Source organism: Salarias fasciatus, chromosome 15 (genome assembly GCF_902148845.1).
Source record: "Salarias fasciatus chromosome 15, fSalaFa1.1, whole genome shotgun sequence".
NCBI lineage: Eukaryota > Metazoa > Chordata > Actinopteri > Blenniiformes > Blenniidae > Salarias > Salarias fasciatus.
In genome coordinates, this window is record NC_043759.1 from 17,477,602 (window position 1) to 17,495,031 (window position 17,430).

At 43.2% G+C, this 17,430-nt stretch overlaps 1 protein-coding gene across 1 annotated transcript in view; it reads left to right on the plus strand.

Moving 5' to 3' along the window:
- LOC115402027 (radixin-like) overlaps nucleotides 1-16,894 on the plus strand; it is a 28,520-nt gene extending 11,626 nt beyond the window's left edge. The window contains exons 3-13 of the mRNA XM_030110443.1: nucleotides 2,299-2,394; nucleotides 5,701-5,975; nucleotides 6,112-6,195; nucleotides 6,278-6,424; nucleotides 10,183-10,279; nucleotides 10,633-10,796; nucleotides 12,417-12,547; nucleotides 13,554-13,714; nucleotides 14,827-14,919; nucleotides 15,548-15,796; nucleotides 15,913-16,894. Of these exons, the coding sequence (XP_029966303.1) occupies nucleotides 2,299-2,394; nucleotides 5,701-5,975; nucleotides 6,112-6,195; nucleotides 6,278-6,424; nucleotides 10,183-10,279; nucleotides 10,633-10,796; nucleotides 12,417-12,547; nucleotides 13,554-13,714; nucleotides 14,827-14,919; nucleotides 15,548-15,796; nucleotides 15,913-16,077 (1,662 nt within the window). The 3' untranslated portion in view covers nucleotides 16,078-16,894. The remainder of the gene's footprint in view (nucleotides 1-2,298; nucleotides 2,395-5,700; nucleotides 5,976-6,111; nucleotides 6,196-6,277; nucleotides 6,425-10,182; nucleotides 10,280-10,632; nucleotides 10,797-12,416; nucleotides 12,548-13,553; nucleotides 13,715-14,826; nucleotides 14,920-15,547; nucleotides 15,797-15,912) is intronic.
- Nucleotides 16,895-17,430: the final 536 nt, after the last annotated feature.

A 17,430-nucleotide genomic window follows, 5' to 3' on the forward strand; every position in this document is an offset into this window, starting at 1 on the left:
GTCAGTTTTAAAGTCACCAATTAACCTCAAGTGCATATTTCTAGACTGTGGAAACCAGAGAACCTGGAGAAAACCTACTCATGCACAGGGAAACCATGCAAACTCAACACAGAATGGATGATGTACCTGTGTGAAATATGCCAAAAATGTTCATGTGCGCATGATTTCTGTGTCGATTTGTCAATTTCTTCTACAATCCCAAGTTTGCACAACTTAATGCAGCCAAACCATGAAATGAAACATTCATGTTTGCAGACTTTATTTAAAACAAAGTTTGTTTGAATGCAGCATGAATCATTCATATATAGAGAGATTTCTCTGTAGCAGAAAAGATTAGTGATTAGGATTAGTGAACTTACTCGTATTTTTCAGTGGGAAACAGTGACACACAATCCCACAAAATTTTTAAAGGGTAGAATTAATGGAGCTTGAGATTTGAGTGTTTTGTTCTGATCAGCCTCACATGAACCGTGGCGGTTGGCGCTCGGTGCACTCGCCGCACTTTGGAGCAAACCTGCAGCTCATTAAAGCCGGGCCTGCATGCCAAACTCACCTGCTGTGATGTCCGTTTACTGAACCTGCGTCTCCAGACCCGCATTTAATCCTCCTTTAACGAACCCTAATCACGTGCGGCGTCCGCACTCGGCGTTGCTCGCGGCACACAGAGCATTTTAGTTTCCAGTTTATGTATCTGACAGGTGGAACACAGACGCTGGGGAGAGTTGTTAACCTGGTTTTCTTGCAGTGGATCTTAAAGTGAGTGTTTGTTCAGTGCGTATCATGTTTTTTCTGCCTGCGCACTCAGAGGTGCCGTGAAAGAGCTGATTGTTTTGTGAGGACTTGCGAGTTTCGTGACTGCTGAGATGCAGCCTGGGCTGCTCTCTGGTTTCAGAGCTCTTCTGGAGCTGCTGCTTGTTGTCGAGGTTCAGTTCAGCCCATCAGAAGGTTTTTTTTTGCTGAATTAAAGCCATTCATCTTCACTCCTCCAGGTCGGCCTGCCCTCTATTCAGTGTCGGCTACCGAGGGGGAAAAAAAAAAGGAGGAGGAGGGTTTGATTTTAATTTGAACTTTGGGAACGAGCTCGCACGTTGACTCAAATTTCTCCGGTGGATTGGAGCGCCCCACCTGGTGACAGGGTGCGGAATTTAGCAGGCATGCATTCAGAAAGGGGACCTGGCTCAGGATAGTCTGGCTTAATCATGCACACATGCCTCCAAAAAAACAAAAAAAAAGGACCTGATTCTCTAGACTGTGCTGTTGGAAAACTTCTCAGTCGGCCATAAAGAGCTTGTGGTGGTTTCCCTCGGCAGCCAAGTGGAAAAATGGTGACTCCTCCTGCAGCAGGAGCGATTATCCCGGAGCTATAAGTGTCTTTTCAATCTGCCCTCGGCTGCACCGTCTTCAAGAGAGTCTTCAAATTGCTGACCTGAAGACATTCTTCTAAGGTTAGACACAAAGTGTTTCCAGTGCGGTTGAAATTAAAACTTCATAATCTGCCTTTTTGGTAGTTAATAACGAGACGGCCCAGTTTCAGCCCTTCCTCCAGCTCCTCCTGGACTCAGAGACGGGATGGGAGTCATGCAGTTATACAGTTATGCATTTATACAGCGTCACTGCCCCTCCTCATGCTAACATGAGGACCAGTCTGTTAAAGATCAGCTCATCCGGCTACAGAGGTCTGAACTGAAAGTGCAAGTAGAGAGAAACAATTGAGCATCAAATCTGGAAGCTTTAGGAGCCACTGTAGTGGTGAAAACAGTTTATCTCTGCTCTCTAGTATCTCTGTGTTTGTTAGATGTTATTCATTGTTATTTATGAGAAGTACTGCACTTTTACATATCCAGGCAGCTGTGGACTCCACTGACACATCTTCCATCACCTCCAGATTTCAGTTTACTGACTGGTCTTCGTCTTTCTTTCAGGACACAATTTAAACTGCTCACTCTTCCTTACACAAAAAACTTTACACGTCACGATACTTCATGTGCTTTCTCTACTTTCACGGTTCTTCATTGTGGTGATAACAGCAGTCAGCTGGTATAAGAGTAGAATCAGCACCACAGCAAGTCTTTGCATCCTCAGACGCGGTTTCTACTGCACCCCGGGATTTGAACCGGCATCCTCTGCACTGATGATCAAGACTTTACCTCACCATGCTAGACACATGATTCACTTGAACTTTGAGACATTTTCACACTTTAACCTGAAGTTTTTCTGAAATGACCAGTAGATTCTGACTCAGTGTGAGTAAATGTAGCAGCTGAGATGTGCTCCAACACTTTCTTTCCTCTTGTGCAGGTGGTGAAAACAATCGGCTTACGGGAGATCTGGTATTTTGGACTTCAGTATATGGACACCAAAGGCTACACCACTTGGCTAAGACTCGACAAAAAGGTAAGATCACATTTAAAATCATGTTTTTTTCCATAGCTGTCAGTTTAGTAGGACATGTGACTGACTGCACTGTGTATTTTACGATGCACGGATTCGTTTCTCGCTTCATTATTTTACTTATAGATGGAGTTAGATTCCTCCATCTTCGACCCAGCCGCTCAGGTTTCGCAACACTCTTCCCCTGCGGTGTGATATTGACTAATACCCAAAGAATGTATTGTTTGGAGGGAAAGATGCAATCAAAGCTCCAGTGTTTGCCTTTCAGTCAATCAGTAGCCACCATATTACAGTATCGTCACATGCTGCGTTCCTCCATTTCCGGCACGGCAGCTGATTTCTGGTTTCTGTCTGTGCCTAAGGAGCTCTGAGCGGCAGGTTATCAGCTGGATGTGGATTATGGGGCGAGAGCTCGAACTCTTTGTGAACCACAGCTGCCTCTCTCCGTTTCCCTGAGCAAACAGCAGCAACCTGAACTTGAATGTTACTCTATTATCTCAAGCAGGCAGAAGTGAATCAGTCACGCCTGCAAGAATTCTGCAAATATCCAGGACAGTTTCTGTTTTACTGGGCAAATCTGCAGCTTTATAGGTCCGTTAAATCCTTTATGACGATATTGTAAAAGGGAGTTACATTGGTTTTACATATTTAAGTTTATTCATTTACGTCATCTACTTTAGTGGCATAATAGATCATTTTTTTATGCACTTTCACAGGTGTGAAAAGTTAAAACAATACTGCTCAGTAATGAGCTAAATGGTGCCATAGTCGTAAAGAATATGCGTTTTGTGGAGAGTTTTTTGGTCACAAATTATAAGAAAAGTCTTTTCGTGTTGAAGTCCCAGAGGAGAGCGGCAGCGGGACAGAGAGGGCCGTGGCGGCCCCGTTCAGCCGGTTGTGTGCTGACACATCGCTGCAGCGCATCAGCACAATGCAAAGCTCTGACTGGAATATTCCCGGCCCCGGTCTCTCCATCAAGACCGCTCTGTTCCTGTTTTATAATTAGAGGAAGAGCTCCGTTGTGTAAACACTTGCTGCAGCCAGCAGTTCATATCGTGTATTTTACATAAATGAGAGGCGACATCCTCTTTTCTGTGAGGCCGCTGAACCTCCAACTTTCCAACTGTCGAAAAACTGACGGCGTCCTTTTTTTTTTTTTTTCTGTTTGTCATGAATGTAGTGAATGTCCAGCTGACTCAGGAGAGGACGCAGTGAGATGTGTGGAGTCGTGTTTAAATGATTCACATCCTACCTCTCTGACAGAACCTTTAGTATTATTTTTAATGGAGTAATGTCTGACGCAGCAGACCTGCTCTGTGGAGTACCTCAGGGATCTGTCCTCGGGCCAATTCTCTTTCTACTCTACATATTCTCTCTTGGCCAAATCATGAGATGTTATGACTCCATCTCATACCATCTCTATGCTGATGACATCCAGCTGTGATGTTCATTCAAAGCTTATGATTTCCACAAATTGTCTTGCTCAGAAAGTTGCCTGTTAAGAAGTAAGTAAATAACAACTTTCTTCAATTAAACAATGACAAATTAAACAATGACAAAACTGAAAACCTAATGATAGCTCCGGACAATGTGATCCCAGACATCAGACAACACATCAGCTTTTTGGACAACTCTGATCAGACTAATATCATAAATCTGGGTGTTTTTTTTTGGCGGCTCCATCTCCTTTGAGCACCAGTAAAAAACAGCTGGTCAGGATCTATTTTTACCATCTGAGGAACGTCTCTAAACTTCCGTTGCTGGTGTCCAAAACTGAGTTTGAGATGGTTATTCATCACGCTTTTATCGCTTTTACACGTTTAGACTGTTGTAACAATCTTTATCACATTAAAGAAGTCAGCTTGTCCAAAATGCTGCTGGAAGACGTTTAACAGGCACTAAACGAAGGTTTCACGTTGCTCCAGACTTTCTAGTCAGTGGCTCCAAAACCCTGGACTTCGATTCCTCTTGCTGTAAACAGCTGCTGCTCTGCTGAGTCTTAAAAACCAGCTGAAGACATTTTTATACCGGAAGGCTTGTTACATTTCATTGCGTTTTTGTGTTTTATTGTGTCCACTGTAAAGCGCTTTGTGGTTCTGTATGTGTGAACGGCGCTATATGAATACAGCTTCCTTCCTTCCTTCCTGATGACTGCATTTGTTTTGATTTTATGGCTGTAGAATTGTCCAAAATTGTATACTGACTTTACCTCTTTCCAATATAATCTTCAGCTTTTTCAGTATTACTGCATGTTTTTGATGGTGCTGAGATGATTATGTGACAAATGTGACACGATGGTGAATCTGGGTTGTGATTGGACGGTCATACTGCAAAGGTCCCGATGCATACCCAATGCATTAAAACAAAGCTCAATTTCTCAAAAGTACACCAACGCAAGGCTAAATATTTATAATACGTAGAATTAAATGCAACAAACTGTGTTTATTTTCCATGTATTGATGTTTTGTTAATATTTGATTGATTTCACTTTTTCTACACAGTTGTTCGTTCTACGTACATGTCTGAATGATATTTGTGTTTTAATTGCAAACATCATTTCCGATTCCAATAATATTGTTCGCGTTGACTTAAATACTTGTTAACCTTTGCATACAGTAATGACAGTAACTTTGTATATTTTAAACTATACATTAAAAAAGTATTGTGGTGGGTTAAAATTAGCATCATTCTGGGCTGCAACAATTCATGATGAGTTTAAGACACAAAGATGCAAAAATGCAAAATGAGTGAAACTTTTCCTTTAGAAAAAAAAAACTGTTTCAGTATTTGAGATCATTACATGGATGCTGCAGGGATGTTGCACAAATTTATGATGCTTTTGCTTAAAAAAATTTTAATTTCATCTGAAGATCACATTCTTGCAACACAGCACAAATCACAGACTTAATCCAATAAGAAAAGTCTTGGATGCACAACTGTTGTACAGAAGTCAGCAGACAATTGCAATGTCTTAATCTTCCTATGCCTTTGATCAAGTTCTCGTCAGATGAAGGGTTAATAAATTAAGTTCATAAAAGAAGTGTCGAAGCTGCTGGGTGAGGATCAGGCTCATTTTCTGTTGTTTTTTTTTTACACTTTTTGGGAGAAGTTTTCGGGATATGTTTTAAACCTCAGCAAGACTAAAATGCAAAAAAAAAAAAAAAAAAGTTATGTTCAAAGGTGAAGCGAGTCATTTGTGAGATCTTGCGGAAGCCCAGTGAGATAGCATCAAACCAAGTATGATTTTGTGCCAAAAATGCGTTAAGCACGAGGACTGTGAGTGATAGTATCTCATCATGTCATCTCCAGGTGTCGTCTCAGGACGTGAAGAAGGACAACCCGCTGCAGTTCAAGTTTCGGGCCAAGTTCTTCCCAGAGGACGTCTCGGAGGAGCTGATCCAGGAGATCACCCAGAAGCTCTTCTTCCTGCAGGTGAAGGAAGGCATCCTGAGCGACGAGGTGTACTGCCCCCCGGAGACCGCCGTGCTGCTGGCCTCCTACGCCGTCCAGTCCAAGTACGGAGACTACAGCAAGGAAATCCACCGGCCCGGGTACCTGGCGTCCGAACGGCTGCTGACGCAAAGGTGAGAGGTGGGAGAGTCCACCGCGTGGGAGGGTTTGTTCCTTCCGCTGTGATGAAAATGAGTTGTTGCGTTCTGAACACGTTGTGTCGTTGGCGTCTCTTTCCTGACTGTTCTCCTGTTTCCTCTCTGTGCGCAGAGTCTTGGAGCAGCACAAGTTATCCAAAGAGCAGTGGGAGGAGAGGATTCAGGTGTGGCACGAGGAGCACAATGGGATGATGAAGTGAGTGAATGGAGCTGGAAACTGCATTCAGAGCCACATCTCGCCATTTTATGATCATCTTTGATCTGCCGGCTCTTTCAAGGGAGGACGCCATGCTGGAGTACCTGAAGATCGCTCAGGACCTGGAGATGTACGGACTCAACTACTTCGACATCAAGAACAAGAAGGGGACGGACCTGTGGCTGGGAGTCGACGCTCTGGGCCTCAACATCTACGAGAGGGATGACAAGTAAGCAGAGCAGGGTGGAAGTGAGCAGTCTGGTTTTGAGTGTGTTGCTCGCAGCAGCACAGTCTCACACACACACACACACACACACACACACACACACACACACACATGAACACACACTCATATGGCAAAACTGGCCGAGCAAGGTCTGCGTCTGCACTGAATCACCGCTCCCGTTTCCCAGCAGAAAACCCGAACAGGTCAAATGAACACAGGGTTTGTGAAATCGGGGCCTGGTAACATTTAAAAGCTGCGTCTTTGCATTAATGGTTGGTAAAATATTCTGTTTTAGTTTGGATATTTTAACAATTTGAGTGAGTTTTCCCTGAGGTTTCTAGGTTGGAGTGCATGACCTTTGACCTGGCAGTAACTGTACAGCTGCGACTATGATCCAAGATAAACTATAAACAAGTTGGATTAACTGAAGATTAAAAAAATGAAATAAATTCCTCAGTTGCATCAATAAAATATCTAAAAGCATTGAAAAACATCTTTATCGTATTTCTCTTTTCACCTGCAGATAACACATGTTGTTACAAATTTACTCAGATAAATCCTTCAAGGGGGATTATCTTGTTCTCGAGAATAAACCAGCATAATACAATCAAGGAGGTGACAACAGAGATTAAAATGGCACAAACTACACTTTACAACAGTCAAATTAAAAAAAAATACTATTAACTGTTGATATCAAATCAAATTAAATTCTGAATGTGAGTTAACTTATAATAGTGACAGAGCTGCTCCAACAAAGTGATGAAACATTTATTTGTTCAGTCAGATAAGACCTAAAACAAAGGGTCAGTGATCTACTGGTAAAACTGAGCAAATTCACACACATTTCACCAAGAAAAAAAATCTCTCTCTTCAGCTTTAGCTCTCTTTAATAATTACCTATACGTAACTCAGCGCTGCTGTCTTACTGACACAATGAGTTATTCAACAGAAAAGGACATTAAATATGAGAAGCACGGTTTATTCGTGTTTTTAAGATAAACGCATCAATCATTTGAAGTTATAGGAAATGCTTAGTAAAACAAAACATTCCATTTTTTCCAACACCATGGTGTTTCTGCTTTCGTTAAAACAGAAAAAAGAAGAAAGAAATTCCTCAAAAATGACAACATTGTCAATAATCAGGACTGTATTTCATAAATAAAATAAACTGACACAGTTAAACAGTTTAATTTGGTCTTACATTGTGTTTTTATGCATTCATTACACCAGATTTTCACTAAAAGACTGAAAACACTGTATGTTTTAATGTGATATTATAATATGATTTAATATAGCATTGTTTGCTCAGGTGCTATGTACTGTATTTGTTTAAATGAAAGACAAATATTCTGATTAATATCTTCCCCGTATGATTTTTTGGCATACTTAAAGGCTGACCTACATTCCTAAAACAGTGCCTGTGTGTTTCCAGCACCTAGTGCAGCTTTTCCTGTGCTTTTTATTTGCTGCTCTGGTGGTTTTGGGGGGATAATGACCTTTTCTTTGCTGAACTGAGTTCTGTTTTGCCCCCTCTCTGCTGCTGCCCTGCTCTGTGGAGTCACTGCAGTGAAGTGCGCCGTGTTGAAGGAGCACTTCGTCCACAGGTGGCTTTTGCCTTTCAGTCGTTGACCCCGTCGCTTCAGGGCTGCTCGCTCACAGTTTGCCCCGTGGGGGCCCTGAACGCTGGTGGCAGCCTAATGACAAAGTTCAGCTGCCTCTTGGGGCCTCTAATTGAACCTTTTCTGCCTGATTCTTTATCATCTCAACCCTAAGTGCTTTAATTACTGGTAAATGCTGGTGCGGTTTGTGTTTTCTGGGGAGGAAACACTTTGCAGAGAGACGGTGAATCCTGGCCCGTGTCTCTGTGTGTGCTCTCTGGGATCAGCAGAGAAATGCCCTGCGCTGTAACCATGGCTATGGACTGGTTTTTCAAGCTTTGCGGCACTTAAGAATGCGAGGCCAGCCTACTCTCCGATGTGGGCAGAAGGCCCACAATGCAACGCTGCAGCCGAGGATGGAGCGAGGAGCTGGTTTAACTCCTTCTGCTCAGCTCAGACACAGATTTCTGCTTCAAACACACACTTACACTGCAGCCGTGGCCTGCTCAGACAGGATTAGTAGCAAATGCAGTTAGAATGAATTGAATGAAAAATGGTTTTGCACGCCCACTTTTCCCAACAAACATTAACTTCACTTCATCTGAACTAATAATGCTAAACTGAAGGACATATTGGAGAAAAGTTGAGAAAACTATGTGTCAATTAAAGAACTTGAACTAATATCTTTGAATGTAAACACAGGAATACTTCACATTTGACGCTCTTCACTTGTTAATGTGCTGCAGTCTCTAAGTGGGAGCTGAAGCCCATTCAGACACGGTTTTCCTTTTAAACTAGGAATAGTGAAATAGTTTTGAACCACTTTTGTAACTATCAGATTGTATAATTGGCATTTAGTGCCACTTCATACTGACATCAACGTCTTCATGTGTGGAAATAACTTTTACCAACAGCTGAGGGGAAAAACTTCCAATATCCACACTTTACTGAGAGACTAAAGAATTCAAGTGATTTTTATTATGAGTAAAACACCACAATCTGTACATCTATTTTAGCAAATGTCTTGAATCTGAGATTTTTCATCTGAGAAAAGTTAGAAAAAAATTTGATAGTAACAGTTTTTTTTCTGTTATTTCTGCAGTTGTAACACTAAAAATCAAGCTACACTAAAGTTTCAAACATTTTTAAAAATTTAAATCATGATGATTAGGGCATCTGATTAATAAAAAGTTTTAGAAACCTCCTATCCTCCTTCACTTATAAGCTTAAATGATGGAAAATGACACAAAAAATGCTTAAAATGTTTCCATTTCTGTTTAATAAATCAATTTTTTTTCTAAAAGTTTTTCTCTTTTCATTAAATTATAATTGTAAACCAAAACTTTACTTTTGAATATTAATGTTTCAGCAGTTCTGCTTTTTTCTATTTCTGCTTATTCTACCAGTTATTGCTAATAAATAGAAGCTCATGCTTTCAGTTTTGTTTTAATCAAATGTTAGACAGCTTTAAAAAACAAACTTTATAAAAACACAAGTCTGACAAGCTTATAAAATCATTCTGTCTTTCTTTTCACAATAAATGTAATGATTTTTTCAGCCTAACAAGCTGCGAGACTTCAGCAGACGCATCAATTAAAGAAGCTGCACGTTGATGTCTGGATTCCTCAGGCATGCGTCAGGATGCCAGCTGGAGTTAAAATTCCAGTTGAGGGAGTTCGGTTTCGCAGCAGTTTCGCTGCGAGCTGGACGGCTTGCTTTTCTAGATTGCGACACTGCCGGCGCGCGCGCGCGTGTTCACGGCGGCGCTCTGCTCGGTGTTGAGTGAAATTGGCATCGGTTCAACTCGTCTGGCACAGCGGGAGGGCGGCGCCACACCCCCGATTCTTCCCTCGCACCTGAAGAGTCGGTCGCAGAGATCCATGTTGCTGCGCCGCCGATCCAGAACTGCCTGATGATTTCCGTGTGACACATTAACCGTCTGTGTCGCCGCAATAAACATACTTTAAATGGCAATTATTCTTTTATGATCGGTTAATCTGCCGGGTGCTTGAAAATATTTTAATCTCACCACACACACACACTCATACAGTGGTGAAACAAGCAAGCAGCCTGAAACCAAAAGACACTGAAATTTAAGGAGGATTTATAAGGAGCTTGTTGCAATGAGACCGTTTAACTGAATTCTCATGCTGTGTGTTTCAGACTGACGCCAAAGATCGGCTTCCCCTGGAGTGAAATCAGAAACATTTCCTTCAACGACAAAAAGTTCATCATCAAGCCGATCGACAAAAAATCTCCGGTGAGTAAAACTGAGCACGTTGCAAAGACACATTGCTCTTGTTTAAGACTTTAAAGGCTTTTCAGACTCTGTCTAGCGATGGCGCTCTTCTGCATTTAAGCTGTCTGCTTCAGTTTCGCCGTCAGCATCATGTTTCTCTGAGCCGTATCGTCAGTGTGATCTCCTAAAGCAAACAGCCGGAGCTGTTTCCTAAGCAATGCTCGCACAAAAGCCAGTGGTGTAAACCTTATCTCAGTACCTCAGGCGACTTTACCTTTCACCGTATGTGGAGCTGCTGAGCGTTTTTATCTGTGTGTGCGAGTGTGTGTGTGCCGTCTTCCCTTTCTTATTCTCCCTGGCCCGTTTGTTTTCAGGACTTTGTGTTTTATGCGCCCAGACTGCGCATCAACAAGCGCATCCTGCAGCTGTGCATGGGAAACCACGAGCTGTACATGCGCCGCCGCAAGCCCGACACCATCGAGGTGCAGCAGATGAGGGCTCAGGCCAAGGAGGAGAAGCAGCAGCGGCTGATGGAGAGGTGCGCTGTGGTTTTCACACTGGCCTGTCACAAAAAAAGTCGGTTAACAATGTGTGCGTTTATTCACTTCGCAGATGCTTTTTAGTCCAAAATAAGACATAATAAGACATAATTTACCCATCATACCAACTTTACCTCGGTCGATCATCAGTCAGTCGTAATCTCACTGCAGGTGCTCCTAACAGCTTTAAAGACAGAATGAATCCTAAATGTGTGCTTCCATCCCTGTTGTTTTGTTAAGTGTTTCTCCCCGGCCGAGGAATACTGGAACACAACGTGAAGTGCCATTTCCCACAGGATTCAAACAGATTTTAACAGCCAAGTGAATCATTTATTAACAGTAAAAGTGTTGAACAAATCAGGGACAATTATTAATTGAGGTGAACGCTATGCAAAAAAGAACACATTTTACATCTGTTACACCTATATTGATCTTTTTCAAGCCTTCGTTTGTTTACTTCTTGGATATTTTGGCTTATAAATCATGAAAACTACATTTTAATCCATTACAATATTTCATAACATCTGAATATTAAAATAATATTTTTAACTAGAGGTCATAATTATCACAGTTAAAAGCAAAAAAGTTCTTGAAACTTTTGAAACAATCAATTATTTTATGTAACACTTCATTTCTACATTGGCAAATATTTAGGAATAAAGCCTTGAGCCGTCATCCTCTTCATTACTGTTTCACCACCAGGCACAAAAACACAGTGAATTTTAAAAGTAATTGAAAGCTGAAGTTTTCTTTAAATAAAGGGCGATTCTACTCTCGACGTCCACAGAGCGCTCCAGATAGATTAAGGCCAGCGGAGCACCTAAATAGTTTGACCCCGTTGAGCTGGAACAGCTTCACAGTAACAGATCCAGTTCGTCCCTAATCTGGCAGACAGTTCACTGACACCGTCTGCACCCGTGATCCCGCCGCATTCCCTCTAAAACTTCCAGAACATCGACTTCCTGCGCTGGACGAGCTGGAAGTGCGCGGCTGTTGACCCCGGTTTGGGCGACAGCTGCCGGCTCGCCGTCTGCCCCGCACAGCTGTTCAAACAAAGTGATGCAACGGCGAGCCGACGGCGCGCTGAACAGCGGAGGGACGGCCAGCAGATCGGCGGCGGAGCAGGGCTGCGGTTCACACACACCAACTGAAAGAGTTCAACGCAAGTGCAAGAGAAAAAAGCTAAATCAAACATGAAGAAAAGTTTAAAAACATTATGCACCAATAAACAGCTAAGTAAAGGAAGGTAGTGCGACTGGAAGTGTAACTTTAGAGACATGCACTTCCTGCAGCTTTTGTGCAGCTTTTTGTGGGATCTCGGAAATCGTTCAGGGATTTGAACCTCACCGTATTCCTCCATGCTGGTGGGGGGGGGGGTTTCACTTTTTCAAACCGCAAAACAAACTGTCACCATGTGAAAGAAATGTTATTTACATAAGTCCGATGCAGAGATGGCTGATGTCAAGCAGCTGCAATTGAGCAGTTTATCCAAATGAGTGGTGAATCTCAGTGTGTGTGCTTGTGCGCTCGTGTGCATGTGTGTGTGTGCGCGAGACAAGCATCACCTCCAGTACGTCAGCTCTTTTTGTCGGCTCACTCCGCCTGTGTCTTATCTGCAGAGCCCAGCTGGACAATGAGAAGAAGAGGAGGGAGGCCATCGAGAGAGAGAAGGAGCAGATCGAGCTCGAGAGGCAGCAGCTGATGCTGAGGCTCTACCAGTTCGAGGAGAAGACCAGGAAGGCAGAGAAAGGTGGGCGCCTCCTCCGGAATATAGTAATACTGCGTGTAAATAAGGCGATCAACATGAATCAGTGAAGAGCAGCTCCAGTTACACACTGCAAGTAGAAATCTCTTTGCATATTTATGTTTATGGTTCAGTTTTCCCCCAAAAAATAATCAGTCTGTAAAAAATGTTGCATCTCTGAAAAACAAGCTGAAAAACATCAGAATGTGAAAAACATCAGGCCTCTGCTTGAGTTTCCTGCTCACAACTTAACCCTTTACTATGGGAGGTGTTTGTTTTGACATGCTTCACATACTGGCTGGTCGCAGGCCTTGAATAACGCACGTAGCGTACGACTGACACAGTGAGAGTTTCATAATCGCATGAAACAGGTTTCCCTCCTCATTACCTGCACTCCTTCTCCAACGCTGTGTGTGTGTCCACATTAGGATTTGTATGCTGGTCAAAAACAATACTTCATATTTTAACTTATTGACATGGAAACTGTTTCCCTAACAAGTATTATTTACCTGGTACAATAAAAAAAAAAATAATTCAATAAGTAACATGTTACTTTATTATTAAAAAGTTAAAGCTTCATTTAATGTTGGCTCAGTATGTCTAATAATCCACCACAAATCAGTCAAATCTTAGTTACAAGGCACCTTTAATGTAAGTTATTAGAGTTCAATGTGCGGTACACTGAAAAAATGAGCAGGAACAAAGAAAATGTAGAAATAAAAAGAGGTGCTATATGATCATTTATTAGAATTAGGTGAGAAAAATTGGCTCAAAAGATATAAACTAAAAGAAGATAAACTGAAAGTACGAAAATAATTTGGTAGTTCAAACTGTCTTCAAGTCCAAGATGTTCATTTGATTCTTCAGCAAGCTATACACTTTTACCATCTTTAGAATTATAAGCTTGTCGCTCAGGTTTTTGAATGAAACAGTGCACAAAGACGAAAAATTTAAAGTCGATGCTCGATGGTCTGAGGTGTCTGAAAGCGGTTTTTCCTCCTGCTGTGTCCAGACTTGCTGGAGCAGCAGCAGAGGGCCATGTCTCTGGAGCAGGAGAGGTGGAGAGCCGAGGAGGAGGCCAAGCGTCTGGAGCGGGAGCGCCAGGAGGCCCTCATGGAGAAAGAGGCGCTGGCTCGCCACGCCGAGAGCCAGCAGAAAGGCCAGGAGGAGCTGGTCAGTGTTTCTTCCTCTTCCCAGCTTATTCAGCCACAGAACTGGTCAGGCAGTCTGTAGCGTCCAGCGGGGCCACGCCTCTTTCACGTCTCTCTCACCGGACCACCCGCAGGACCTTTCCAGTGCACGCTCACACACCCGGACATCTTTACTGGGCAGACACCTGCTGTGGCCCTATTGGATGAAGCCTCCTGACCGTGACCGAGGCCGTGTGCACGCCGTGTGGTTAACTTGTTACAAAGCAATAAGCCCCCGAACAACGATGCCGTCCTGAATTCACCAGCCGAGGGCCTTTTGACACGACGGTGTCACGGCTCGGTGCTCCGCTGCAGGACGGAGCAGGTGCAGAGAGAGGAGGCTCTGAACCACAGCGCACAGTCAGTGCTCGCTGTTGTGCGTCCATTAAAAGTAGAAGGTTCCGGCTGTTGCGCCGATGCTGCAACAAAGTAAATGAATGCTGTGCACTCAGAGCTCACAAACTCCAAGCAATATGTGTCAATTGAGTTGTTTTCCTGTTTGAAATATTTTTGCCGCTTCGCTTCAGGTCAAAGAACTCGCTCTCCTCTTTTTTTGTGAAGGCACCAAACTGCGCTGACAAAAGCAATCATTCAACCTGGTATTACCTGGGAGTTGCTGGTCCGCTGCTCACTTGATTGGTTCGTTTGTGTTGTTGTGTAACTTTTGGTCACATGACAACAGTCACGCTGAAGTTAACAGAGGTGAACTAACCGGAGGAGGAGTCCAGCGGCTCTGACAACTCTTTTTTTTCTTTTTCTGCTGGATCAAAGGTCATTCTTCTCAATGGAGTGTGGTACCTTTAAAGAGAGGCTAAATAATTGTACATTTACACATTTGAACCTCCAGAATACACAAACACTTACCCTGACTATCATTTCAACTTATTAAAAAAAAAAAAAAAAACGGAATAGATTCTTTCTTTAACTTATGTATCTGATTATATTGAGAGATGTTAGGAACCCTTGTGGGGCCATCAGAGATGAGCGAGGGATCAGCGTCTTAACTAAAAACGACATCACGAGCACTTTATCATCCTCTGTTGCCTCTCAGTGTTTTTATCTCTATTAAATAGCTCCTTTTTCCTTCGCTTGCAGGCTGCAGAGCTGGCAGCGCAGTCCGCCAAGATCAGCCTGCTGGAAGAGTCCAGGAAGCGCAAGGAGGAGGAGGCGAACGCATGGCAGCTCAAGGTGAGAGAGCTTTGACTGACTGACGGCTGACCGAAGCTTAATCTGCTATTTCTGTCCCATGGGAAATCACACCGCAGTCGAGTGCAACACTTTGCAACAGTGCAGATAAATTCCAGACTCCTTACTCGGCCCATATTGTTTTAAAAAGGAATTTACATTGTTGTCATCGCAAAAAAAAAAAAAAAACACTCTTTAAGCCAGATTTGTGAATGTTTGCTAATGTTAAAAGAAACTTGTCACGCAGGCGGAAGCCGACCGGCGCTGAAGATTTTATCTGACAAAGGAGCAAATCGGCACACGCTGCATTTTCCTGAATTATTGTGCAATTTCGGGTAAAAACAAAGTACTGGGAGGAATGAATGGCTTCATTAGCCAAAAACACAGCATGTTTTTTAAGGCCTGAAATTGTGAAACTGTGAGGCTTTAAGCAATTAAATAAGTGTGTGTGTGTGTGTATTTACCATGACTGGGGGAAAAACTGGGGGAAACCACTTTTGTGTCTATGTTTTTATCCTCCATAAAACATAAGAACCCAAAGAGCTTGCTTCCTTGTTTTTTTGTTTTTTAAATCCTTCTAAATCAGGCCGTTACTGAGAGAGAGAGAGAAAACCATTTGTTTTGTCCTCAGGCCTGCGAGGCAAAGGAAGACCTGAGGAAGACCAGGGAGGAGCTGCAGATGGCGATACGACAGGACACGCCGCCCCCTCCGCCGCCCCCTCCCCCCATGTACGACCATCTGGACGACAACAGCGACAGCGAGGAGAACAACAGCACGCACAGCGCCGAGCTCCCCATGGATGGCATCAACGACCACCGCAAGGAGGAGGACCGCCAGACCGAGGCCATGAAGAACGAGCGCGTCCAGAAGCAGCTGGAGGTGAGCGCCGAGGCCTCCGCCCCCAGGGGCGTCAACCCCGCGCACGCACCCGCCCGGCGCCGCTTCCACCTGACGCCGTTTCCCCCCCCCCCTCTCTCTCGCTCTCTCTCCTCCAGGCCCTGACCTCAGAACTGGCCCACGCGCGCGACGAGAGCAAGAGGAACGAGCTGGACTTCCTTCACGCCAACAACGTGTTGCAGGGCCGAGACAAATACAAGACCCTGAAGCAGATCAGGCAGGGCAACACCAAGCAGAGGATCGACGAGTTCGAGGCCTTATAAAGGAGCCGCCGCCGCCGCCGCTGCGCCGCCGCACACCCTTTCTGAATGGTCACTGCATCCTGCTCCTCGGCCGAAACATCAACACACACACACACACACACACACACACACACACACACAGACGCGTGGGCTTGCAGACTAAATTGGAGCAGTTTCAGCACAGAGAGACGCGCTCCTGTTGCTTCCTTCGCACAAGCTTGGAAGGAAACTTAGTGCCAAAAAACCGTCTTTCTCCTTTTTCTCTTCTTAGCGTTTTCAAGCCCGTTTGTGTGTTTTTGACTGTGTTTAATCTGATCCGCCTAAACCAAAATCTTTGTTTTTTTTGTGTTTTTTTTTTTAAGCAGCCGTGAGACAGAGTAGCCAGATTTCGTCTCATGACGTCTGATCGAAGCCTCGGTTCTTTTCTTTGTCAGCTGCTGCTCAGGAGGAAAAGCAGTCGGCGGTTTATAGCGACCACTCAGAAAGGGGAGAACAGTATAAGCAGGAAAAGAAATACATGTTTTTGTTTTTCATTATATTTTGAACACTTCCATTCATGTTTATTGTTGCTATAAATTAGGTTAAAATCCTACCTAGTTATATATTTATACTGTATATGGGACATTAAAAGGGTATTTTCTCTTGCTTTGTATATTTTTGTTATTTTGCTATCTACTAATGATAACAAAAGCATTTAATATGTTTTAAAGATTTTATATATTGACCAAAAACGAGAAGTCTTATGTTCCATACATAACATCTTTAGATCACTAAATTAAAGAGATTTAATTGTAAATTATTATTTTTTACTGTAGGAGTTATCCAACTACATGCCATCTAAAAATCACTGAAGGAGATCCGTTCACCATCCAGGTACTTTGATCGGTTTGTTTTGTTTTTGTTGTTTGCAGTTCGCAGCGTGCTGTGGAACGTCCTCATCTTCAGAGCACTGGGACACTTAGGTTTTAATATATTTTTCTTCGGTCTGTTCTGTGTCTTGTCGCGTGTAGAGTGGCGGCCTGAGCACCGGTTCGGTGCTTGCGCCCATTTTAAGTGGCCTTTCTCTCTCCGGCTGCACCTCTGCAGGCTCAGTCCAAGACGGTTGACGATGCATAATCACTAAAACATTTGGATGTAACTCTGAAAAAACTTTAGATTATGCTTTTTTTTTTTTTTTTTTTAAATAGTGTTAGGCCTCCACTAAGGTTGAAATGAGCAGGTGAGGCTGTAGGAGCTGCTCTCTTCTCTCTGGACATGGACTAGAGTAGCATTTACTGACACTGTAATAGAAACACACAGCTATGCTGGCCTTTGTATATGAAAAGGATTTTATAATGAGGTGTTCTACATATTGGCAATAAAAAAAATCTGATT